Source organism: Podarcis cretensis, assembly GCF_951804945.1.
Source record: "Podarcis cretensis genome assembly, chromosome: 5".
Taxonomy (NCBI): domain Eukaryota; kingdom Metazoa; phylum Chordata; class Lepidosauria; order Squamata; family Lacertidae; genus Podarcis; species Podarcis cretensis.
The window spans coordinates 59,269,241-59,293,167 of NC_137174.1; the positions used below are offsets into that span (position 1 = coordinate 59,269,241).

Genomic DNA, 23,927 nt, shown 5'->3' on the forward strand with positions numbered 1-23,927 from the left:
CAGAAGAACATTCAATGCTCCACCAATGGTTCTGAATATTGCACTGTCTTGAACCTGAGACACTTTCATCTCTGATTGGCAGGATGTAGATGGATCCACTTTGGAGGCCACTCGGCATAGAAGGGGTTAAAGAGATTATTGTTTCCAGGAGAGTTCTGGGGCAGACACACTTGGAGCATAGCTGTCAACATTTCCCTTTTTTAAAGGGAAATTCCCTTATTCCGAATAGGATTCCTCGCAAGAAAAGGGAAAAGTTGACAGCTATGACTTGGAGGGGCTTTAAGTTGAGTAGTGGAACAGGCAGGGGAGGGGAGGGGTTAAAGAAGAAGAAGAAAAGAGGACCCTTGGTATGGGCAAGAAAAGAAGGCTATGAGGATATGAGACTCAAGGTTAAATGAGCCTAAATGTTTGTTTAAGTATTGTCACTTAACTGTTTCTTGCTACTCAGCAGTGGTTTCGGGTGTGTTTACTGTATTTTTCTCTGGTTGTTGAATTTTTTTATATAAACCAACCTGAAATCCATTTTCATGAAGGGCAGTATACAACTATTTTTTTATATATATTTTATTTAGGATTTTCTTGTTTTACAGAAGTGTATTGCCTCGTATTTTTTTTCCCCATGTAACGTTTTTACAAATCCATTTCATTTGTTGAGGCATTAGGGGGAGAAGAAGAAAAAAAAAGGAAAAAGAAAGGGGGTGGAGGGAGGGTAGATGGATGGGGGTGGGGTCAGGTGGTGGTGTTTCTATTATGCTTAATGTATGTAGAGTTTGGTGTCAGCGTTGTTTGTGTTGTTCACTTGTGTTCCTTTGGTGGTGAGAGAGTTTGGGGTTGGCCTAGGGTGTGATTGTTTGTTTGTGATTGGCTGTGGTGATCTTTGTTTTCGTGTGTGAGTGGGGTGGGTGGGTGTTTTGGATCAGGTTAGCCATATTGATTTGTATGCTGTTGGTGGATTATTGTCATTGTCTTGTTGGGCTGTGTATGTGATAAAGGGGAGCCATATCGGGGTGAAGGTGTCTTCTTCTGTTTGTCCCCGTGTCAGTTTCAGTTTATTAGTTAATTTTTCCAGTAGGGCTGTTTCCCATACTATTTGGTACCATTGGTCCATGCTTACTCCTGACAGGTCTCTCCAGTGTCTGGTTATGGTGTTTCTGGCTGCTGAAAGTAGGTGGGTTATGAGTTCTAGTATACAACTATTTTAAATAAAAATGTAAACCAGCAAACAGACAAATAAAATCAATTTTCAAAGCTATACCTATGGCTGCATTTGCATGCCCAAGCTAGATCAGTGTGTGTGCTGTATCTACAGTTCTATGCACATAATGCATGTGGTGCTATGTATGCATGCATGTGCCTGGTTGTGTACTGCGTGTGTCTGAACTTGAGATTCATTTACGTACACCATGTCACATCTGTGCACACATCAGGAAAGGGACACATTGCATTCACATATATTTGCGTGTTGGGGGGGGGGTTGTTGTACTAAAAGCACAGGTGAGTGTGTGCTGCATATGCTGTCATTTCCATTTATACTGCCTGTAGCCTATTTAGCTGGAAGAGGAAGCAGAGGTGGAAGAACTGATGACCTTCCGTCTCTGGCATATTGAATTGCTCTGCAGGCTGAGGGTCCTAATATCCTTTCCTAGAGGGCTCATCTCCCTGCCTACTACCTTTCCCCAAAGGCAGAATCTAGTCTGGCATGTGCAGGCAAACAGCTTTGTCAACCCCCAAAGGACATTATGTGCTGGCTTTGAAGATGCTGGGTTGTTATGGTGACGGGATGAGAGGCCATTTAGCATCTTGGCAATTTGGGTACACAGAAAGGGCTAGGGCCCCATTCTCTCTCTACTGCCTGTGGTTTATTTTCAGCCACTAATTATGGTCTGTTTCCCAGAAAGCCACCCACACTGTACTCTGGAGAGTGAAGTGGGGAGGAGTCCTGTGCATTGAGGTCCAACTGCAAACCAGAGCTATAGCTCCCCAAGAGGCTGTAAACGTCTTAAAAGGTTTCCCCTGCTGGGTCCCAACCCATTTTTACAGAAAGAAACTGACTACGGCTTTTTGCACAGTATCAACAGAATGCTTCCCAAATTTTCCCCCCAAATCTGTTACAAAGCACCCCTAAAAACATCCAGCTTTTGTTATGATGGCCTGCACCTCAGAAGGATGTTGGTTTTAGTCTGGAGAGGCCTCAAGAGAGACTCCATTACAGAAAGCCAAGCTCACATGTTCCAAGCAAGCTGAGCTGCAAAAGCCCCTGGCAAATTCATTGTCTCCTTTCACTGTAAATCTCTGCCATTCCTCCCTTATAATTTGTATATTTAGAAGTAAATGAAAAGCACCATAAACAAGGATATGGCCAACAAAATATCACTCTCAAGATTACTAATCAAGAAGTTTTGATCGCCTGAGGCTCTTGTCTGCAGAGTCCAAAAGATACGTTAATCTCTTTTCTCCAACTCATATAAGCAGCAGATTAAGATGCATTTGTAAGAAGCCATTTTGCAAACATCTTAGACACCATTTTAATTTCTTTATACTCATTCACTGTCAGGAAGACAGGTTTTGCCTTCTTTGCTTTTATGCTAATTTTTAAGCCCAAGGTAAGCATAAAAGGTGATGTTTTTTGCCTTAACAATTAGGAATCCTTTGGATATCAAAGAGACCTCATCTCTTTGGCTATCCTTTGGATATCAAAGAGACCCAGTAACATCCCTGTGGACTCCCACATCTCATCCTCCTCCTCTCCCCTTTTTTTACTGCTGAAGAGGTGCTCTCATCTCCACCACATACCACCAAACCCTCACAGAACAAGGTATGAAACTCTCTCAAGCCCATCAGCCGGCCAACCCCCACTCCCCTTCCCCCTATTTTCTCCTTTCAAGCCCCATCAGGTTCCTCTTTCCTAGGAAGACCTGCTCTCTTTATTCTCCTTGTCATGCCCCAAACTCTTCCTTTTGCTTTCTTCTAATTCTTGCCCTAAACTCTTCCCCAAAATCCCTACCGAAATCTCTACCATTTCCCCCCATTTGAGAACCTGAGCAGCCACTCACGTGAAGCTGGCTTCACTGCCTTCATGAGACAGGCAGGTCCCACCATTCTCACAGGGCCTGCTGGAGCAGCCATCCACAGAGAGCTCACAGTTTTGGCCCTGGAATAAGACAAGGAGAAGTAGCAGCCACAGTACAAAAAACAAATTATAAAGCTCTGGCCAGGACGTGAGGTTTCTCAGTCTCAGGTCCTTGCTCATCAGCCATAAAAGAACAAAAAATAATAATAGGAGTTGCTGCCTATACATAATGCAGGCTGTCCTTTTTGGGATTGCTTGTTTTCGCCACCAGGATTTCCTTTATAGCTATTAGTCAAGAGCTGCCTTCCCAACCAAGCGTCCTCTGTAAGTTTTGAAGTTCAGTTTCCATCATGATCAGGGACAATGGGTGCTCTAGTGCAAAACATCTGGTGAACATTCAGATGAAACAGCCAGTTCCACATTCTCCACCCCCACCCCCAGAAATAGTGGCAGCTCTAGGTCCAATCAGTAGGGACTGAGAGTGTATCTCACCCATTCCTGATGGCAGTGATAAACTAGGCTGGTTGTCAAACTGGAGAATGGGTTCCTTCCACCATGTCTTGGTCCTTCTCTGAGTCTTTTTCTTTTGGTCGACACAAGCTGTCAGAGGCTATGGTCCCCAAAGCAGGGAGAAAGCCCAATCCTTCCCTTTGTCAATGATCCCTTCACCCTCCCTAGTCACCCCTCTCCTCCTCCCCATCCCTCTTCTCACCTTGTAGCCACTGGGGCAGATACAGCGGTAGGAGTCCAAAGGGTCTTGTTGACATGTGCCCCTGTTTTGACAAGGACTGGAGAGGCAGGGGTTACACTTGGCTTGGATGATGAGGGGAGGAGGCCCTGCATAGATGAAAGAAACCAGACAACTAGGAATTGGGGTCAGAGCCAAAGAATCATCGAACGGGAGGGAGGATTTCCACACATCCTCCTGTGAAGACTGTCCCCCTTCTTGGCCAGAATCTTTTGCAAGGCACTTGCCAGAAACATAGAGGAGATCGCAAACGGATTAATGGTGGAGCTGAATATATATTAACAGATGGAGGAGTTCTGAAATGAGAGCCTGCCCACCCCACTCCGTGGCACAAAGCCAGGTTGTGCTTGTTTTTCTTTTTTAAATAGTAGGCCCTGTAGTTCAGTGCTGGGACACATGCACTGCATGCAGAATTTCCTAGGTTCAATCCCTGGCTCCTCCAGTTTTTAAAAAGGGGGGCTGGGTGGCAACTGATGGGAAAGACCTTTGGACGATGAACAAACAGTCGAACGTGGTTAAGTGAAGTGGCTTGATCATTCCAGCCCTACATGGAACACCTGCCCCTTCCTTTGCCAAATAGAGAGGCCAGGAACAGGCTGGAAGATGCGAACAGTTGGAGTGCTCCTGGATTTGGCTTTAGTGACTTAGCTGGATGAGACGGCTATGGAAGGAGGAGGCAACATAGCCTCCAGCCTGTGTCCTTCCTCCAGGTCTTCATTCAGAGTCTGACCACCAAGACACTCATCTTACCTTCTCAACACTATGGACCAAACATGATAGGAGTAGCACATGTGTGGGCCAATGTGGTGAGACACAGAAGTTGCACAAGCCTTGCCACAGTTCCAATCACTAGCAAAAAGCCCTTCCTTTCATCTCCCCCCTCCTTGCACATTAACAATCCTCATGCTCCCTCACTATGTGCCTCAGGCTCAACCAACAGGCCCAAGCCCTATAGTACTTGGAATTACCCAAACTGTTCGCCTGACCTGCCTTGGAGCTAAGGTGCCTCAACCTTGGTCCCAGTTTGGTTGGGAAAGGGAAGAGGGCCAAAGAGCAACTGGGCAGGGTAGGGTGGACCAGAAAGAGCCATTGTTTGGACAAAGCTGGTCTACAAAATGAATAAAGTATAGAGTATCCTATAAAGTATTCACTTACCTAGGCACTCAAACTTCTTGGCAGGAGTGGTGAGCAGCAGTTTGCCCTCCATATCTGCAGGGCCAGCACAGCGGGCAATGCCAGGCTCCTTGTAGCCAGTTTTGACCCAGCCTGAGAGCCAGCGCATGTGGCAGTCACAATGCAGTGGGTTGGCACCGATGGCTCTGTGAAGCAGGGAGAACCAGAATCTCTACGTAACTCCTTAAGGTCTGGAGGGGGGGGCTGTCATTCATTGCATTTGATCTCTCTGGCTGCCTCTAGTGGCCCTGGAACTGATTAATAAGTAAGGTTTCTATTTTCAGACTCTGAAACTGCCCTCATAGAGCAACATAGCGGCAATCTGCGGTAGTCTCTCTCTTTCTTCATAATGTTCTTAAAGGTATGATTCACACATGCTGGCTTGCAACTTGCTATCTCAGTTCCTGATGACATCACTCAATAAGATGCAGCAAAATGTGCAAATTGCGGCCACCGAAATGCAGGGTGTTGGTACCACTCATCACTTCAGGGTGCGGGTGCTGAGTGATGAAGACACATAGAGGTAGTCCCTAGGGTTGCCGCCTTTCCTGGAGGTGCTGCTTATTAGCATATCTAAAATCTTTTCAGATGTATGTAAATTGAGAAACAATTTACTCTGAAGGCTGAAATTGCTCTGCAGGCTGATGGTCCTGCTGGGGGGAAAAACCCCTAAACAAAAAACATACCCTAGTCTTCCCTCAAATGTACCTTTCCCCATCCTTCTCCTTAAGTCTGTTGCAGTGCTTTATAGTTCTGAGCATTGGGGTGCTGGTCTACGCTGGTTTCTCCTGCATTATTCTGAAGTGCAGTAGAAGACAAGAGGCACAGCACAACTTCCTCCCCAACTTCCTTCCCCCACCCCACCCACAGTCAAGTGGGCATTAAGAGCCAGTACAGCCTGCTGTGTGTGTGTGTGTGTGTGTGTGTGTGTGTGTGTGTGTACGCATGCTAACTCCTTTGCCTTACTTAAGAGGTGCAAACTACAGGACTGCAAGCTTGGTTGCTGCCTCCTGATAAAAGGTGCCAGGAGGAACTTCAGCAACATTGCAAGAAAGCAGAACCAGACCAGTTCCTGCTGCTGTTCAGCATACAGAGCACACTACGTCTGCCATCATGTCAGCCAAGGCAGCCATCACACCAAAATGAAAATAGGCTTTACCCCTGCCTAGCATCATTCTCTGACCTGGTGGATAAACAACGGGAAACAAAGGATGCTTTCTAGCTTTTGCCTTCCAAGTACTGTCCCACAGAGCATCAGGTAATAGTGCCAAGCTTGGATTCTCATGCAAGAGGAAAGAATGGGTGTTCAAACTGATGCAAATACTCACAGGTGAGATAGGGAGATGACATCAGCAAATATCCCCTCAGGAAGTGTAGCAATATCATTTCCATGGAGGGACCTGTGCACAAAACACAAGTAGCATTCTCAGTGTCCTGGACCGTGGGACCCACCTGTCTTACTTGTTTTGATGGACCCTTTAAGAAGGTTAGGGGAGCATGATCTGCCTAAAACCAGGGAAGTCAGGAATTGGGGTTTTTAGACTCCTCCCCCCTATATCATCTGTATCATATGTCAAGCACTGGATTACGAACCCGCAGACTTATGATAGACTGCCTGCTCTATGCCCAGATGATGTGTGGCTGAGCCCTAACTGTCCAAGGAAACAAGGAAAGCAAAATGAATGTCCATATGACACATAACACACACAAACTAAGCAAGTGGAGGGTCCCTCAGCCCATTGTTCTCCCTCCACTACCAATTGCCTGGCTGCTCACTTCTTAAAGTAACAGTTTAAGGAACAGTTTAGGCCAAAGTCAGACTCCAGTGAGGGGATTCTCCTTGAGCAGGGGCATAGGGGAATACATGAATACAAGGTACCTACAGCAGCCGTAGTGAACGGAGACCCTCAAAGGCCAGGGGAGGGATACACTCCAGGGCATTGTAGCTGAGGATCCTGAGGGATGGGGAAGAGAAGGAAGAGTTTGAATCATCACACATTCCTAAAAAAAAAACCCAGCCCACATACTGTCTGATATCCCTCCCCCAGCCCCATATTAGTTAAAGGAAGGAAAGTTTCCTCCCTCCTGCTCCCTGTGTCCATCAAAAACGCTTCTCCTGCAGGTGGGGTGGGGGGTCTCCCTAAAATTGGACTCAGATCCTAAGGTAAGCTATGAAAATTCACAGAAGGAAACCCTCCTGGCCTTTCCGCCCCCAGCAAACCACTGTGCCCAAACCCCCATTGTTCAGGAGACACACCCACCAAGCCTACCAACAGGCTTTTTGAAGAGCACAGTGGGGGGGGGGACAGGAAAATTTCCTTCTGTGAAGTTCCCTAAGTTAGCACACCTTAGGAGCCAAGCCATTGTTTCTTTCAAGATTCTCTAATGGGCAACTCACATAAACTGGGGCACAGTGTGTTCTTGGGGTATGGTTGGATTCCACTCAATGACGATGCTAACAACCCATGAAGTTCATACTCTCTCCAGATTCGTCAAATAGTTGGCACGAGTCTAAAATTGCAACTTTGATGGCAACACAGAAAATAATAGGGTCTGCTGGCCAATGAAGGATTTTTACTTTCTACATTACTTCTATTCAACTCAGTTCAACTATTCAGTTCAACTTTTTTTTTTTTAATGGCAAGGTGTCTTTCAGTTAAATAGCAGTGACATTCTATTTACTGCTAAGATGATTTTAAATATATTATCAATCAACAATATGTGTCACCAGCCCCCTTTCAATTGGGATGACTGAAATCCCACTAAAATCCTGTAATTTCAAGGCTCTGGCTGCCAGAAAACAATTTAATTGTATTTATTGACTGAGGTGTTCAGTCCTACATTTGTCTTTTAAATGAAAATAAGTTTCCAGCCCTTCTGGTTGACCCTTAAGCTTGGAACTCAGAAACTGAAACCACAGTCAATAGAACAGAAAGAAACCTCCTAACCTAACGTTTATGATGATGTAGCAGCTTTAGGATTTATAAGCTAATATCAGAATGGGAACAGACGAGTACATGTGTATGGGTCACATGGATTTAAGCAAATTCCAGATTATAAGTAGTTGTTGTCACAGAACACCTTGTAGACAAGAATGAACTGCAGGAGGCATTCATTCCTGTTTAGTTAGTTGGAACCAGCAACTGACACCCCATCAATTGATGTTCTCTTTGGCCAGGCAGTAGATCCCAGGGATCAATGGCATTTCTACCCTGCTTTGCACAGTATAAGCCAGTATACTGTAACATCAGTCATTTAAAAAGGCATTTCTCTCCCTGTAGAGGAGGCCTCTTTTTGCTGGAGGCAGTAGGACATCCTCCCTTTCTGATCTGCTGTTCAAATGCTGTATTGGGCACTCACAGAGTGGTGAGCTGGCTCATATTGGTGAAGGATGAGTTGCTGAGAGAGCTGATCTTGTTGTTGCTCAGATCCCTGTAAGACAAAAGCACTGTGCAAGCTCACATCACATTTAACTCTCTCTTCCTATAGAACAGACCCTCCAAGTGTCCCTATTTTCCAGGGAAGTCCCTGATTTAGAGAAGCCGTCCTGGTTTCTGATTTGATCCCAGAATGTCCTGCTTTTCCTTAGGATATCCCTATTTTCATTGGAGAAATGTTGGAGGGTATATGGAGTTATCCAACCCACAAGCCACTGGAAGGCAATCCTGTACAGGGAAGATTTATTTTTTTAATGTTTTATTATGGTTTTATGTATGTTGGAAGCTGCCCAGAGTGCTGGGGCAACCCAATAAGATGTGTGGGGTAAAAATAGTAAAATAATCATTATGGAATGGGATGTCCCTATTTCCATTGGAGAAAATAGGGATGGAACAATTCTGTCCTTCCCATATTTTTGCATTTAAACTCTACAGTCTTTTGCATATCTAAGGACACTCTCATGTGAACAGTGGCTCCACAGATTGAACATCCAGCAGATGCAGCGCTGGTGGCACCTTCAAATCTGCCTTCTCCTTTGGCAACAGCTCTGGGCTGATGACTGCATGTCGTCAGCTAATTCTTCTAATCTCTTCTCTGGTGCTGCTAGAAAGGAATCTTGATAAACTGTATCATGTAGGAAGAAGGAAATCTAGCAGTGCACATGCTTTGAAGGCCAGGGAAAATCACAAGATGACCTGCAGAGCATGGAGTGAATCTTGGAGTCAGTGTGCTTAAGACTTAGACTCAGCTGCATTTCAACAGCCAGCAAATAAAATAAACTGCGAAGGGTCCTTTGGAATTCCTTAGGCAGGCAATAAACAAACATTTGAGATGAAAAGTCAGTGAGGTGGGGTCAATGGGGCAGGGGAAAAGGCTATCATTCAGAAAATTCCAGGAACCACATATGAGAGAGATGCTAGAAGGGTAATCTACCTCTTTGGGAACTGAAATCAGTTCCTAAAGGACTCACAGTGCCTTAGCAGAAAAGCAAAGCTATTCTAATGTCCAGGGAAACCAAAGTAAATAGAGAGATGGATGAACTCCAAATCCAAAGTCAGATGGACTAGATGGCGTTTTTAGAATTATTTACTTCACCCAATATCCTGAGCTGAGTTAACTGCACCTTGCTCAAGATAATCCAGCTTTTTTAGTTGTACGGCATTTGCATTTTAGCGACCCCATAACCAAGGCGGCTAAAATCTAAAAACATTTAATGGTTAATTTTAATGCTTTATGCTTCTCACCTCCTCTTCAGCTGTACAAGCTAATATGTTAAGCATAATTTTATGTAATTCAGAATGGGTCCTATGCCTCCTCTCAAATTCTCCCTTAGACAAAAATTATTTCTTATCCTCCATGCTAGCTTCTTTGACCATCCTCTTGTTGTTTTTCAGAAGCTTCTCTGCTTCCATATAGCTCTATGGTATGCGTGTGTTTTAACGAAATGGCCTTGTTTTGCATTTTGATGGAAGAACCAGGTGGGAGATACAACATCTGGGTGCCACTCAGCCTTTCTGCACCTGCTTTATTCTCTTTGGTGCTCTCCTGGGAGCCTGAAAACAGAATGGCCACCTGATTCCACAAAGATCTCCTGTATCCCCAACCAGCCCCTCTGTACTGGTGAAAGGCTGATACCATGTGAGCCAAATCAGTTGATCAGCGTCCACTGAGGGACGAGTTGCACCACTCCCCACCTAGGCCTGGTCTAAAAATTTCCACAGACATGCTGCACAAATGTCTGAGAAAAGGCCACAGCCCACAGCCCATCTCCTGCCTCTCTGAAAAAAAGACTATGGCAAGCTCTCGGGGACCCACGCGAGGTCACTTCTTCTCAGATACTTACACCAGCTGTAGGTAACGGAAGGTGGAGAGCTGTCCAGGAACCAGGGTGAATTGGTTGCCATCCAAGTAGCTGCAAGGACAATGAAGGATGCATCAGAGGTCACAGCAGCAATACAGGAGAGGACTGTTAAACTTCCAACAATGGTGTTCAAAGGACTCTAAACCTAGAAGCTATAACTAGTGATAAGCACTGTCCCTGCTCCTCTGTTAATGGTGCCAGCTAAGGGAAAACCATCAGAGTTATCTTGTAAGTGCAAATGCCTGTGTTTCATGCCTGTATTTCTAACAGGGTGGCATACGTGCCCTCCTAAATCTGAAACTATGTTTGTCTCAGGCTGCCTTGCTTTCTTCCAGTTTTCCAGATGTTTGATTCTAGGGTATCAACATTGGATTCATTAACGCTGCAGAGTAATATAACAGTACTACAGGCCCCTTCCACCTGTCACAGAACTCATTCGCCGAAATAAAAAATCCCTTCAGAGTTCAGTGGCATCCAGTTTTGAACCCACAGAGAATGTGGCATGCACTGGATCAGTGTTTAGCTTTTGAGGATGATCTGCTGAACAGTGCAAGGTATAAAGCTGCATGCCCCTCACTAGGCTGGTCCCAGCCCCTTCATCCACAGGTGCGACTTGCCAGTGCCCACATTGCCCCTTCTTCCCGGATGCAGCGTCAGCAGAAGGGCCCAGGCAGCATTACTCACAGCTCTGTGACGTTCTTGGGGATCCCTTTGGGGAGGGATTTCAGGTGCTTGTTGCTGCAGCGAACAACAGTGTCTAGGCAAGTGCACTCCTGGGGACACTGAGGGCGTGGGAAGCAGCTTGTCTCCTCCTGACCTGCCAAGGCACAAGCCAAAGGGTTCACAGTGGAAAGAGACGGCATGGTGATGGAATAGGAGATCTTGAAAGCAGACATTATCCTATGTTTCCCCAGGGAAATCTAGATTTCAGTCTGCCCTTATATCACCATTATAAAGTGTCCCACTTTATCAAAGGGCCAAAGGCATCAGCAGCAATTAGAACTGAGAATATTAATCAACTGGTGTGATTAATTCATTGCAAATAAAACACCGCTCTTAATTGGAAAGAGTGTGAAAGGTCCCTTTGACATCTATGTCCTCCTATTGATTTACACAAGGGTTTCAATTCTCAGAAGCACATGGGAAAAGCTATGGAGCTGTTAATTCCCCCCCCCCCGCCCGAACAGCAGCCACCCCTCCACACCCTGCATAGATGCACCATATCAGAAGCTGCTGTTTGGACCAGAGCCAACGGCTTAAGATGATTTGCTAGACAGTTAATGATTTACCTATTTAGTAAAGTGACGCTGTGTTAAACATCTCCAAAAATATTTCCTGCATTAAGATACTGTACTTATTTATACTGAGTGGTTAAATAGCTGATTAAATTGCCTTGCTTTTAACCAATTAATTGACTTTGGGGGGGGGGGAACCTTGAGACCACTCCTAACCATGGCGGCACAGCCCCTTACGTAAGTGGGGACCTGCTGCATGCCTGACAAGATTTGTCCTATGTTTCAGTTTATGTCTAGTTTGAAGGCACCAGGCAATACAAAAACTGCTAGGCATGTCCATGTAATTGCTGCTGAGCTTGACCAGTGCCCATGCTGGGACAACAAAAAGGGTCATCCCAACTGAGGAAACAGTATGAGATGAAGAAGACTGCAAGACATACATGCATGCATACACACACACGCCCTAAATCTCCCACAACTTTTCAGAATGGGGCGACCACATCATTTCATTAGTGGCTGCAGTCTTCTTTGCCCTTTACAGCAGCCTTTGGGTTCCTCCCACTTCAGCTGATCTGTGTGAGGAAACTCATTTCCATGTGTGAACTGCTACTGCAAGATTTGAGGGCTGAGGCAGTTTACACACACAGTGCAGCCTGGGCGAATGGACATTCAGCGTTTTCAAAATCTGGCTTAATACATGGCACTCCCATTTTCCGTAATGACTTCCTGTGTGCCCTCTGTTGGTTTAAATTCATATTGCAACAACTCTGGACAGGGTTGGACTTTTATGACTTAATGGGAATATCAACCTCGTTCAACCACAACAGCCTTCCCAACTATACTACACTGGTCTGCTAGCGGAAACTCAAATAGGGCCTTATGTGGGTCTGTGGGAAGATACACCTGCTATACAATCATAGCCTCAGTTTGCATAATTGCTCCCTCCCCATCCTCCTCATCCCCACCGAGAGCCTGTGAGTTACCTTCCTCACACCTGAAGTCGGGGAAGGCCACATCCTGCAGTGGGATTTGGCGTAGGAAGTCCGGATTATTGCAGCGGGGGTTCCCAGTCACAATCTTCCTCCTACGAAGCCAGTCGCCTAACCAGGCCAGGCGGCAATTGCAGTTGAAGGGGTTAGCCAGCAGGTTCCTGGGTGGGAGGGGTACAGGAGGGAGATAAATAAACTGGGCAAACACAGGATAATCTAGCAAAGGCTTGTAGGTAGCAGCCCTCCAAGGTCTTAGGGACAGATTTTTCCAATACTGCTACATGGGAGTGCTTTTGAGAAGCCAAGGATTAAAGTAGGGACCTGCTGTATAGAAAGCGTGGGTTCTACTCCTGAGCTATGGAGCCTCCCTGCAATCAAGGTGGGGTAGCAGACACCATGTAGACAGCTCTCACCAAGGGATAGAGGACTGAGCGTGTTCAGAGGTTAGTTAATAGGTTAGAATTTCCCCGCCTCGCAACTCACAGTGTGGAGAGCGACTGCAACGTGTCAAAAGCCCCAGGTGCGATGGTGCTGATCTGATTGTCGTACAGCGAGAGGAGGCGCACATTGCGCAGTCCCGTGAAGCTGTCGTTGTGGATGCAGTTGATGCGGTTGTTCCTCAGCATCCTGGAAGGAGGACAGAGAATGGGAAGAAGCCCGTTCTACAAACTACCCCTGGAAAGCCAAAGGAGACTGACAGCATTCTCCACCCTGCTACTCCTCCTGCATACTGACAACCCACCGCTGCTGCTCTCTCCTATCTTCCCTACCCCAGTTAGGCCAACAACCCTAGTTAGGCCAACTTACAGGGTCCGCAGCCCATCGAGGCCCCGGAACATGGCGCTGCGCACTGACTCCAGCTGGTTAACCGTCAGGTGTAACTCACTGACTGAAGCTGCCCCTTCAAAGGCCCCATCCTCAATCTCTGACACCTTGTTGTTGCTCAGGTTTCTGGGGAAGCAAGGAACATGAAGTGATAGTGGAACACAGGAGCAGGCAGAAAGTTTTCTCAACTCAGTGCGCAGCCTACAAGGAGCATTTCTCTCCAACAGAGACAAATGAAGAATATTTGTAGTAGTTCCAACAGCGCTGGTTTTATTTTGCTGTCTTTAATTCTTCTGCAACCTGCGCCTGCTGAACCCACTTTGAATGTATGCCATATGTTTACTCTTAAGCCTTTGACTTCCTCTAAAAAAATTGTTTCTGCTTCTGAAGGCCCATCGAGTAGCCCCTGGCAGTCTTGATCAGAATCTTCTCCCTCCCGTGCCTGCTCTTTGCACTGAAAGGAAAGCTCCCACTGATGTCAATGGAAGCTTTATTCTCCTTGTAAACAGCAGTTGAGGTGGGGCGGGAGGGGGGGCAATTCCAGCACTGGGTCAAAGCTCCCCTCACTCCACACCATTGTCCTGATCTGGTTGGCCCCCCTATGCCAGCTGTTCAACTTTTAAAAATCAACTATGCAATACCAAGCAATGTGACAAAGGTCATCTCTAGTTTGGCCTTTCCATTCTAGGCATACATGTCACCCTCTTGCATTAGAAATATCTGGCTCCTGTTGGAATACTCCTGCACTCTAAGCCCTGTTCATATTGCCGCCTCCTTTCCCCCAGATCTTGTGTGCACAAGAGGTCTTTGGAGTATCTCCTCTGCTATGAGAACCCCTTACCCACATACTCACATTTTCTTTAAGTGTGGGAGCTTCTTAAAGATGCCTGTGGCCTCCAGCACTGTGATTTCATTGTTGTTCAGCCGCCTGCAACAGAAATAAAGGATTGTAAGCATACAGCTCGAAAAGCAAAGCAGTGAATAAAATAAAATATATGTGTATTCTAGGCCCATCTCTGAAAACTAACTTTGCATTGCTTAACACATTCTTTCCACTCTGTACTGAGTTAATCCCTGTGTATAAAAATGTGCATATGTATCAGAATATAAAGCGTAATGCAAATGGATTGTTCTGCCAGGAGTAAGTATATGGCTTTGAAAGCCAATACACACCAGCTTTCGAAATCAAGCATCTGCAGCAGAAAGCCACTTGTCCACATGAACAATGTGCCCTTTTCCTACACACAGATAATTTCAAAGTATATTCTATATAGAATAGAAATAGAAGGTGAAATGGCCCAATGAAAGACTCAGTACTGGATAGGGCCAAGGGTCAGATGGGTGGGGAATAATAATAATAATAGTAGTAGTAGTAGTAGTAGTAGTAGAAGAAGAAGAATTGGACATACTGCAGTGATTCAAAGTATGAATTAAGTATGAGGAGAAAAAAACCCTTAGACAACAAGGAGTTTCCCCCTCACTTCTATTTTCACCTTAAGAAAAAGAACTGCGAGAATTGTTGGAAAAGGTAATAAATATTATTTTTTTTAAAAGAAAGAAAAAGAACTGCGAGTTTCATAGATTCACAGTTAGCAGCAAGTATGTAGGGAACCTTTTAACCTTTACCTCCACTGTCAGAGGCAGCATTCTTCCAAATACCGGTCACTGGGAATTACAAGTGGGAAGAGCACTGTTGTGTCAGATCCTGCATGCAAGCTTCCCATAGGCCACTGTGAGAACAGAATGCTGGACTAAATGGACATTTGGCCTGATCTAACAGGGCTCTTCTTATGTTTGTTGGGCTCTATAGAGTTAAAATGAAATCCTGCTTCACAGATGGCAGCCAGTCTGGGAGGTCAGGTGTGCCTCAGCAGGGGGAGCCAATCAGCAGGCAGGTCCTTCCATCTCAATGCATGATGGGGGAGGGCGGAGAGCAAACCCCAAAACCATAGAGAATGCCTCCGTGTCCCTGCCACAGAGATCAGTCCTCAAAACACCAGCAACCCTACAACAGCAACATTTGCTATCCACAACTGTGTAAATAAAGCCACACGGAAAGCAAATAAGAGTACTCGGTTTTTGATAGTGAGGAAGGAAGTATGGTTCTTAGATATGGCCAAAGCATGCTGACTTACAGTTCAGCTGTGGCTTGAGGGAGGCGCTCTGGGATCTTTGTCAGCTTCAGGTTGGAACACTCAACCACGTTGGCTTCACAGCGGCACTTGGGGGGGCAGACGACGTCACTGTGACATTCACTGTTCAACTGGTAATCTTCCGTACCTGCCACCAAGAGAAAGCAATGAGAAAGTGTGCACACAGAAGGTGTGTGTGAATACTTGGGACTGTTGAATAAGCATATTCTGGAAGGGGACTCCTTCTGTCTGGGGGCATGAGGCCTGACTCTTCTCCCAACATTCCTTTTTTTTATATATATAATATTTATTAATAGTTTTTTTTATAATTATAACATAATAAACAAAACATACAAAAAACATCACATTTCATAACATATTTTCTTATCCTTTTTGGACTTCCTCACATCTCCCTCTCCTACGTTCCAAAATATAAAAATTAATTCAGCAATTTATCACCTTGTCCCCACCTTATCTAATTTTCCAATGTTATATCTTAAATTTTAGATATATTCATTTGACTTTTTAAAACTTTTTAGTTTAGCCTAATCATTATCTAAAAATTGATTTTTTCCTAAATTTAGCTTATCTTCATAGTTCAGTTTATCTAATTCAATGGTGCCAAGTTGTTTGTGATCAAGCATCCTCCTTAACATTCATACAGTTTACAATATTTTTGCAAATAGTCCTTAAATTTCTTCCAATCTTCTTCCACCGTCCCCTCTCCCAGGTCTCGAATTCTGCCAGTCATCTCAGCCAGTTCCATATAGTCTATCAGTTGCATCTGCCATTCTTCCAGTGTGGGTAGATCTTGGGTTTTCCAATGCTTCGCAACGAGTATCCTTGCTGCTATTGTTGCATACATAAAAAATGTTCGGTCATTCCTTAGCACCCTCTGGTCAACGATGCCCAAAAGGAAGGCCTCTGGTTTCTTAGGGAAGGTATACTTAAATACCTTTTTCAGCTCATTGTATATCATTTCCCAGAAGGCCTTAACCCTAGGGCAAGGCCACCAGAGGTGAAAGAACGTTCCTCTTCTCCCAACATTCCTGCTCACCCAGTCCCAGGCCTTCTCCTGTTGAAGGGAGCTTCTACCATGGCTGCTTGAAGGTGAGTAGAAGCCACCAGGCAATTGGGAACTCTGCTTTATCAGGGATCCCAGTTGAATGCAGAACTCATAAATAAAAATATATAAATCCTCTGGCCAGCATAATTAAGCCAGAAATTTCTGTACATAGAGTAAGGCTCCAATAAGTGGCACCACCATCAAGTAGCCAGAAGCAGTGGAGACTTGACAGATTGAAACTGGCTGTGAACCACCTGTGGCCTGTTGAGTTCACCACTCCTGTGCTACAGCAAATGGAGAAGGTAGATATGAAAGACAGAGACTGGTTGATCTTGTTCTGAGCCTCTGGAAGGACCACAGTGCCTGCAAACAGTCCATGCCACCACTGCTGGATCTAATGCAAGCCATTAAAAATACATCATAACAGCAATCCTGCAAGGCTGCAACCTCATTCTGCCAGTAGTGCAAACATACCACAAACATACGCATGCAACTCATGTGCAAATTCTAGCATCTCCATACTGGCTCCCTTACCTGGAATGAAATACTGTTCTTTGGCTGTGAACAGAAATATGCAGAGTGTTAATCTGAATGCAGCAAACTTAAGATATTAAAGGCCGTGCTGCTCATAACTTCCTCAAACATGTATGAACGAGTATATATACTGCAGTGTGTGAAATGAAAACAGAATGCATATTTCTATCCAGATACATATGCTTAGAAATGACATCATGCATATTAACTTAATATGTATTTCTGATGAAAAATAGATATATACACCACCAGCCATCAATGTGTGCACAAGATGTAAGAGTTAATTTTTAAAATAAGAGAACAGAAACACTGCAGTTTTTCAGTTGGGGGGGGGGATGTTTCTACAATATCTTTCCCTAGATTTCACTGAGGTGCTAATGTCAGAATCCCTGCACAATGAAGTGCAGGGAAACATCCAATATCTGCTCTGTCCTGATCCCCAAATCTATATGCAGCCCTACAGAAGAAGATCATTCGTACGGGAGCAGCGGAATTTCTTGCTCTTGATCTGTCCAATGCGCTTGTTGGCGAGGCGGCGGGGGCTGGCACAGCGAGCACCACTTGTTTCAATAGGATTGGCACGCAAGAAGTCTGCCAGCCACTTCAGGTTGCAGTCGCAAATAAAGGGGTTCTGGGCCAGATGGCTGTAGAGGGAAAGAAACAAGAGCAGCTTGAATTTCAGAGTTGTTCTGGTGGCTGCTGTCAGAGCAACCTTAAATCTAGCAACCAAGATGCTGCTTCTAAGATGGCATAATGCTGAATGCTCTTGTAGGCACCCTGAAGGCAAAGTGGTCCATTTCCTTGTGACTTCACTTTGGTGCCAGGATGTTGGGCTCTGCCAATAGCCCTGGGCCAGCCTCTACACTCTAGGGCAGTCTTCCCCAACTTGGTGCTCTTCAGATATTTTTGGAACAACTTCCATACTTCCATCAGCTCCAGTCAAGTTATGGGAAGACACCCAGTTAGGGAAGGCTGGTCTTGAACATGGTTGCAAAGGCATGGCCTTGCAAGGCTTGTTGCTCTCTTTCTAGAGCTCTGCCCCTGTGGTAATCTCCTGCCTTGGCCACAGAATCTTACCTGCCTTCTCAGTGGGACCCCAGTGTTCCAAGGGCATTTCCTCCCTTCCTCCCACAGAACCCTGTTCTCATTGGACATATCTTCAGAGAAGCCAGCACTCACAGAGTCTGGATGGCTCGCAAGGTGGCAAAGGTGCCCTTGGCCAAGGTCTGGATCTTGTTGTCGTACAGCGAGAGCAGCGACAGGTTCTGCAGGTCAGCAAAGGCATCTGCCCGGATGCAGTTGATCTTGTTGGCATTCAGGAGCCTGGAGTGAAGGAGCACAAAACACCATATCAGTGTGTGTGTGTGTGTGTGTGTGCGCGCACACACACACATTGTGGTGGTCGTAGTGGTAGTGTCTATCACACACACACAAAATATTCTTGGCCATTGCTCACAGCAGGGGATTTCGCAGATCCCACCCACTCAACTAACACCCAGCATGTTACTCACACAGCCTAGACCAAGTGATAGTAGGTCAGAGAACAAAATGGCCACAAAGAAGACAGGTGAGGAGACAGGATACCCACAACCCTTCCCTGAATCTGAGGTGGACAGAAGGGAGGGATAGTATAGATCAGGGGTCGGCAAGGTTTACCTCGCCTGGGATGGTTCACTCCCGTGAAGATTGCTCCATGGGCCAGATTGCGCCTGCACAGATGAGATTTTCGGCATCTGAATCTGCACAGACGCGATTTCTGGCGCAGCAGAAGCGAGTCCCCACTCCGCACTGCTCCAGTTTAGCACAGCGCACAGGGACTCACCGAGCAGGCGGCTCGTGGGTTGTTTAAACAACCCCCGGGGGCCACTTGTGGCCCATGGGTTGCAGGTTGCTGACCCCTGGTATAGATGAGGAATATAGGCAGATGAGGAGGGAAGCAAAGATTAAAGCTGGGGAGAAGACAGTAACTCTAGATGGGATTGTGGAGTAGAAAGACACAGGGGACAGTGAAGCAGGCTGTGTGGAAGATGAAGGCAGGAAAGAAGAAAAGGCTTGTTAAGGAGAGTTGCAGGTTCCAGGGAAGAGCTAAAGGGCTGTCAGGTTTGTACATAAGTATGCTGAAATTGTATGGGAGACAGATGGGAGGTCTGGAGCCCCTTTGCCATCTGGATCAAGGTTTCCACACTGCCACTCGCCCCCTGCTATGGTGATGTCCAAAGGGCCCTCTAGCTAGCCCTCTCACTTGTGCTTACAGTAGTTGCAGTGCATACAAGCCCCCGAATACCCCTTTGGGCAGCTCTGTGATCTTGTTCCCGTACAAGACTCTGGAAAAGAAACAAAACCAGTGCTTGAATTAGTAACGTCTCTCGGTGGTTAAGTCCTGATGTATCTTGAGGAAAGAGGCCATCTTGAACAACTGAACCCAGGCTCACCCTTCATACATAGCAGACGTAACGATAATGAGACTGTGAGGTGCCAGCTGGCTTATGATGCCAGCGTCAGGGAATCTGGATTCAAATGTGATTTAAGTCCCCACTGAGGCCCAGTTCATATATGCAAATGGCCATATGCAGCCACTTGATACAGCTAGGTAGGCGCAGCTCCACATGGCAAGCTGCCTGTGTCAAGTGGCTCCCCGCAAGGTTGCAGCAGTTTCGCTCGTTCCATTGCAAACCTTCGAAAGAGAAGGGTTAAAATGGTGTGGCTGAAATCGCCATAGGTCCATGGAGAACTATTTCATGCAAACACTTGCCATCTGGAGCTGTGCCTGCAAAATTGCATTTCAAGAGACAACCATGGCACAGACTGCTCTTTGGAATGGAGCCACATTAACTTGCTGGTGCAGTGGGTGGTGGGGGAGTGTGGTGGGTGGGGCAACTCACATGCTAACATTATCGGCAGCAACTGGGAATTAGAAAGGCTAAGCAATATGTTGGCCAAGGGGGCTGTGAGTTGGAATTGGCATATTCAGGAAGCCACAGCACATAGCCAGTGGTAGAGCTATGTGTGTGGAGCTTGTGAAAGAACATTCTCATGCTGTATGCAAGTGGCATTTCACTTCCCCACCTAGACTAATGTCTGCCATGCTTGCTCCTACTGAGGCTACTCACAGAGAGTTGAGTGAGCGCAGGCCTTGGAAGGCATCAGGCGCAATCTCCAAGATCTGGTTGTTGCTCAGGTCTCTGAAAGACAAAGACAAAGTTAACACTCCTACGCATGTAGTCACAGCTCCTTCCTTTTCTGAAGGTGCCTCTCCCACCTTGTGTTCTTTACAGAGTATAATAAAGGCTTCACTCCTGTTCCTTAGCAGGACTGAGATGAAGGTGCACTGATGCCAATACAACTCTGTGCTCCCTCGAGTACACCTTGCAATGCAACACCTGCTTCCCCTCTGCCCATATCACGTCTGGACAGAAGGTATTGCCTTAGGCCTGCACAGACTATTTGTCCATCAAGCCCAGCATTGTTCACTCTGGCTGAAGACACTCACATCCTTCGTAGCTTCTTATATGATGAGAAGGCTCCAGGTGGGATAGACTTGATGCCATTCAGTTCTAAGCGTCTGCATGGGAAACAGAACACAAGAAAGCAAATCAGCTTGACTGCACCATGGGAGTAACTGAAGTGCCGTCTCTTCCAACAAGGATGCCACAGAGATCAGGCAGGAGGTAGTCCCCAAGAGTAGGCAGACAGCTGTATTCCTGGATAGTTCACTTTGACACATCTCCCCCAGTTCTCTGGAAGCAGAAATCTCTGATCCTGGTACAGCTTTTAGCCACAAAAGGGACTGGCAAAAACTAGAGTCATCTCCGCATAAGGGAGGAGTGGTGAAGCTTTATGGACCAGTAAAGGTAAAGGTAAAGGTACCCCTGCCCGTACGGGCCAGTCTTGACAGACTCTGGGGTTGTGCGCCCATCTCACTTAAGAGGCCAGGGGCCAGCGCTGTCCGGAGACACTTCCGGGTCACGTGGCCAGCGTGACATCGCTGCTCTGGCCAGAGCCAGAGCCAGAGCCAGAGCCGCACACGGAAACGCCGTTTACCTTCCCGCTGGTAAGCGGTCCCTATTTATCTACTTGCACCCGGAGGTGCTTTCGAACTGCTAGGTTGGCAGGCGCTGGGACCAAGCAGCGGGAGCGCACCCCGCCGCAGGGATTCGAACCGCCGACCTTTCGATCGGCAAGTCCTAGGCGCTGAGGCTTTAACCCACAGCGCCACCTGCGTCCCTTATTATGGACCAGTGGACCACATCTTTATCTCCCTCTACCCTTGTGGGCCAACTTCAACAGTCAGTAGGGCCACCCATATGCCAGTCACCTGACACATAATGGCATCAGGTGATCGACACCTGTCAAAGCTTTGCACAGCACTTCCCAAATGCCCAAACCAGGTGATAGTCAGATGTTTGGGAAAGCACTGTGCAGTGTGCTTTGCTAGTCACATGCTTGGTGCTTGGGAAATGCTGGACACACGCCTCTCAAAGTGCTTTGTGCTTTGTTTCCCAGACACATGGCAACTGGCTGATTGTGGGGTGTTTGGAAAGCCCCTTTCAGTCATGCCCTGTCCTCACATCATGCATATGGCTTGAGTGAAATGGCTTGGCAGGCCAAATCTGGTCCATGGGCCAGAGGTTCCCCACCCCTGACATAAGGTCACAGTTGAGAATTGCCCTATGGTGCTCCTTAGGCAACAATATATTCCCTGTTCCAATACCAGCTGAATCAATACTAGCCAAAGGAGACAGGATCACCCAAGCAGAGTAGATGTGATTAGGAAGGGTGCTAGTGCTCAGGTCCCACCACCCCCTGCCTTCCCACCATGTTCCTAGTATCCACTCACATCTCAGTCATGGTCTCAGGCAAGTTGGCAGGGATGGCTGTCAGCCCCTTGCCGCGACAGTCCACAATGCCATTGCTGCAGGTGCACATGGCGGGACAGGAACCTGATGAAAAGCTGCAGATTTGGGTCCTGGTAGCATCCATCTGGCCTGCAGAGAAGAATGCAGAAGCTTAGTGCATCCTCTTTGCATAGGGCTTGCAACCCACGGCACTGCAGGGCATCCCTAGCCCTGCCTACCTGTTCTTTGCTTGTGGAACATTGTGGTCTCTTGGGGTTTTGGAATGTGTACTTTCTTCAGGGCAGCTAGAGAGCCTTTGGGTCACAACACACCCTCCTCTCAGCCCCTCTCCACAGATGTTTACACGTAGAGATAAATACATATGCAGGCATATACATATGCAGAACTGCTGCACAGGTTGATAGTTCAAATCAGCAGAGACAAGAAACGGACAGTGTGATGGGGAGGGCAAGTGCACAAATGAGCATGAGACAGAAAGGGCAGCATGGTGCACCATTTCACAATGCTGAGGAGGAAAACTGCATAAAGAGCACAGGCTGGTGCAGGGAGCAAGCGGGCATCTTTCAAGATGGCAGCTTCCAGCACTAATGGTTTGATAGCTTCACACTGTCAGAAATAGAAAAATGCAGGATAAAAGGAGACAATGCTTTTAAAAGAATTTCTGTAGAATGAAAAGCAATTTCTGCAGTCCAGGCTGCAGTCATGCAACCACCATGGCCTGCACACGAGACACAAGAGCTCCCGAAACTAATGTGTCGTGGTAAGAGGGTCTGTGTTCATTTGAGAGACCAATGGTCTCTTGTGGCAGGTTTCACTAACCCTTTGGTTCCAGGGCTGATATGCCTTAAATCTGAAGGCAGAAGGGGCCTCTTTCTGGTGATTCTGGGGGTCTGCAAAGCTCCCTGGAACCCCATAGATGCCACTCACCTGAACAGCTGAATTCATTCTTCTGAATCTCTGCAACATTGAGGCCACGGAGGGCAGCAGGGCCGGCACACTGTGTGAAGAGCCCAATTGTGGGGCGCTGGCGCAGCCACTGGGAAAGCCAACCCAAATGGCAATCGCAGAAGAGCTGGTTGGAGTGCAAGCGGCTGTAGGGACCCAGGGGAGGAAAGGTTGCGGGGGGGGGGGGAGAAACATCAATCACTGTCTTTCCACAGCTACCTCTTGAGACACCTGCATAGATACTGTAGGTAAAGCCATTTCTAGAGAGACAGACTTAGGTTTACTGAGCTGGAATGAAAATGTGGGGACATTTCCTGGGAAGGAGAGTCCAGTCCAATAGGGATCTGAAGCTGTGGGATTTGGGCCTTAGTACTCTGCATTCTGGGATACGGGTGGCACTGTGGTGTAAACCACTGAGCCTTGGGCTTGTCGATCGGAACGTTGGTGGTTCGAATCCCTGCGACGGGGAGAACTCCTGCCAACCTAGCAGTTCGAAAGCATGTCAAAGTGCAAGTAGATAAATAGGTACTGCTCCGGTGGGAAAGTTAACGGCATTTCCATGCACTGCTCTGGTTTCACTAGAAGCGGCTTAGTCATGCTGGCCACATGACCCGGAAAAACTGTCTATGGACAAATGCCGGCTCCCTCGGCCAGTAAAGCAAGATGAGCGCCGCAACCCCAGAGTTGTTTGCGACTGGACTTAACTGTCAGGGGTCATTTACCTTTACCTCTTTTTTTACTCTGCATTCCATGGACTGGATTGCTCTCACCCAGTGTCCTGCCCACCACATTAATGCCACCCCTTTCTGTCCCATGATACACCTTGTCATTAAAGGAACCAACAACTCTATGAACAGAGCTGTGGCTCTTTCTGCCATTGGGGGGCAGCATCCCACATCTTTGTAGGGCCCCAGGTTCTTGGGATCCTGGGCACAGGGTTAGGCATTACCTACTATGAAAACACCAGTGCCAAGAAGGGAGATCTGCAGGACCTAAAAGTGAAAAGTTGCCACCAGGATTCCTTGTATGGACTGGTAGCATCCACCCCACCCCCA

At 46.8% G+C, this 23,927-nt stretch overlaps 1 protein-coding gene across 1 annotated transcript in view; it reads right to left on the reverse strand.

Moving 5' to 3' along the window:
* Positions 1 to 23,927, reverse strand: part of SLIT1 (slit guidance ligand 1) — a 124,700-nt gene that overhangs the window by 10,127 nt on the left and 90,646 nt on the right. Inside the window, exons 8-28 of the mRNA XM_079977221.1 lie at positions 22,855 to 23,018; positions 21,909 to 22,056; positions 20,562 to 20,633; positions 20,182 to 20,253; positions 19,324 to 19,395; positions 18,251 to 18,394; positions 17,552 to 17,715; positions 17,072 to 17,095; positions 15,475 to 15,619; positions 14,193 to 14,267; positions 13,322 to 13,465; positions 12,998 to 13,141; positions 12,509 to 12,675; positions 10,975 to 11,107; positions 10,273 to 10,341; positions 8,352 to 8,423; positions 6,875 to 6,946; positions 6,320 to 6,391; positions 4,974 to 5,137; positions 3,783 to 3,907; positions 3,054 to 3,151 (exon numbers count right to left, since the gene is read on the reverse strand). Of these exons, the coding sequence (XP_079833347.1) occupies positions 3,054 to 3,151; positions 3,783 to 3,907; positions 4,974 to 5,137; positions 6,320 to 6,391; positions 6,875 to 6,946; positions 8,352 to 8,423; positions 10,273 to 10,341; positions 10,975 to 11,107; positions 12,509 to 12,675; positions 12,998 to 13,141; positions 13,322 to 13,465; positions 14,193 to 14,267; positions 15,475 to 15,619; positions 17,072 to 17,095; positions 17,552 to 17,715; positions 18,251 to 18,394; positions 19,324 to 19,395; positions 20,182 to 20,253; positions 20,562 to 20,633; positions 21,909 to 22,056; positions 22,855 to 23,018 (2,340 nt within the window). The remainder of the gene's footprint in view (positions 1 to 3,053; positions 3,152 to 3,782; positions 3,908 to 4,973; positions 5,138 to 6,319; positions 6,392 to 6,874; positions 6,947 to 8,351; positions 8,424 to 10,272; positions 10,342 to 10,974; positions 11,108 to 12,508; positions 12,676 to 12,997; positions 13,142 to 13,321; positions 13,466 to 14,192; positions 14,268 to 15,474; positions 15,620 to 17,071; positions 17,096 to 17,551; positions 17,716 to 18,250; positions 18,395 to 19,323; positions 19,396 to 20,181; positions 20,254 to 20,561; positions 20,634 to 21,908; positions 22,057 to 22,854; positions 23,019 to 23,927) is intronic.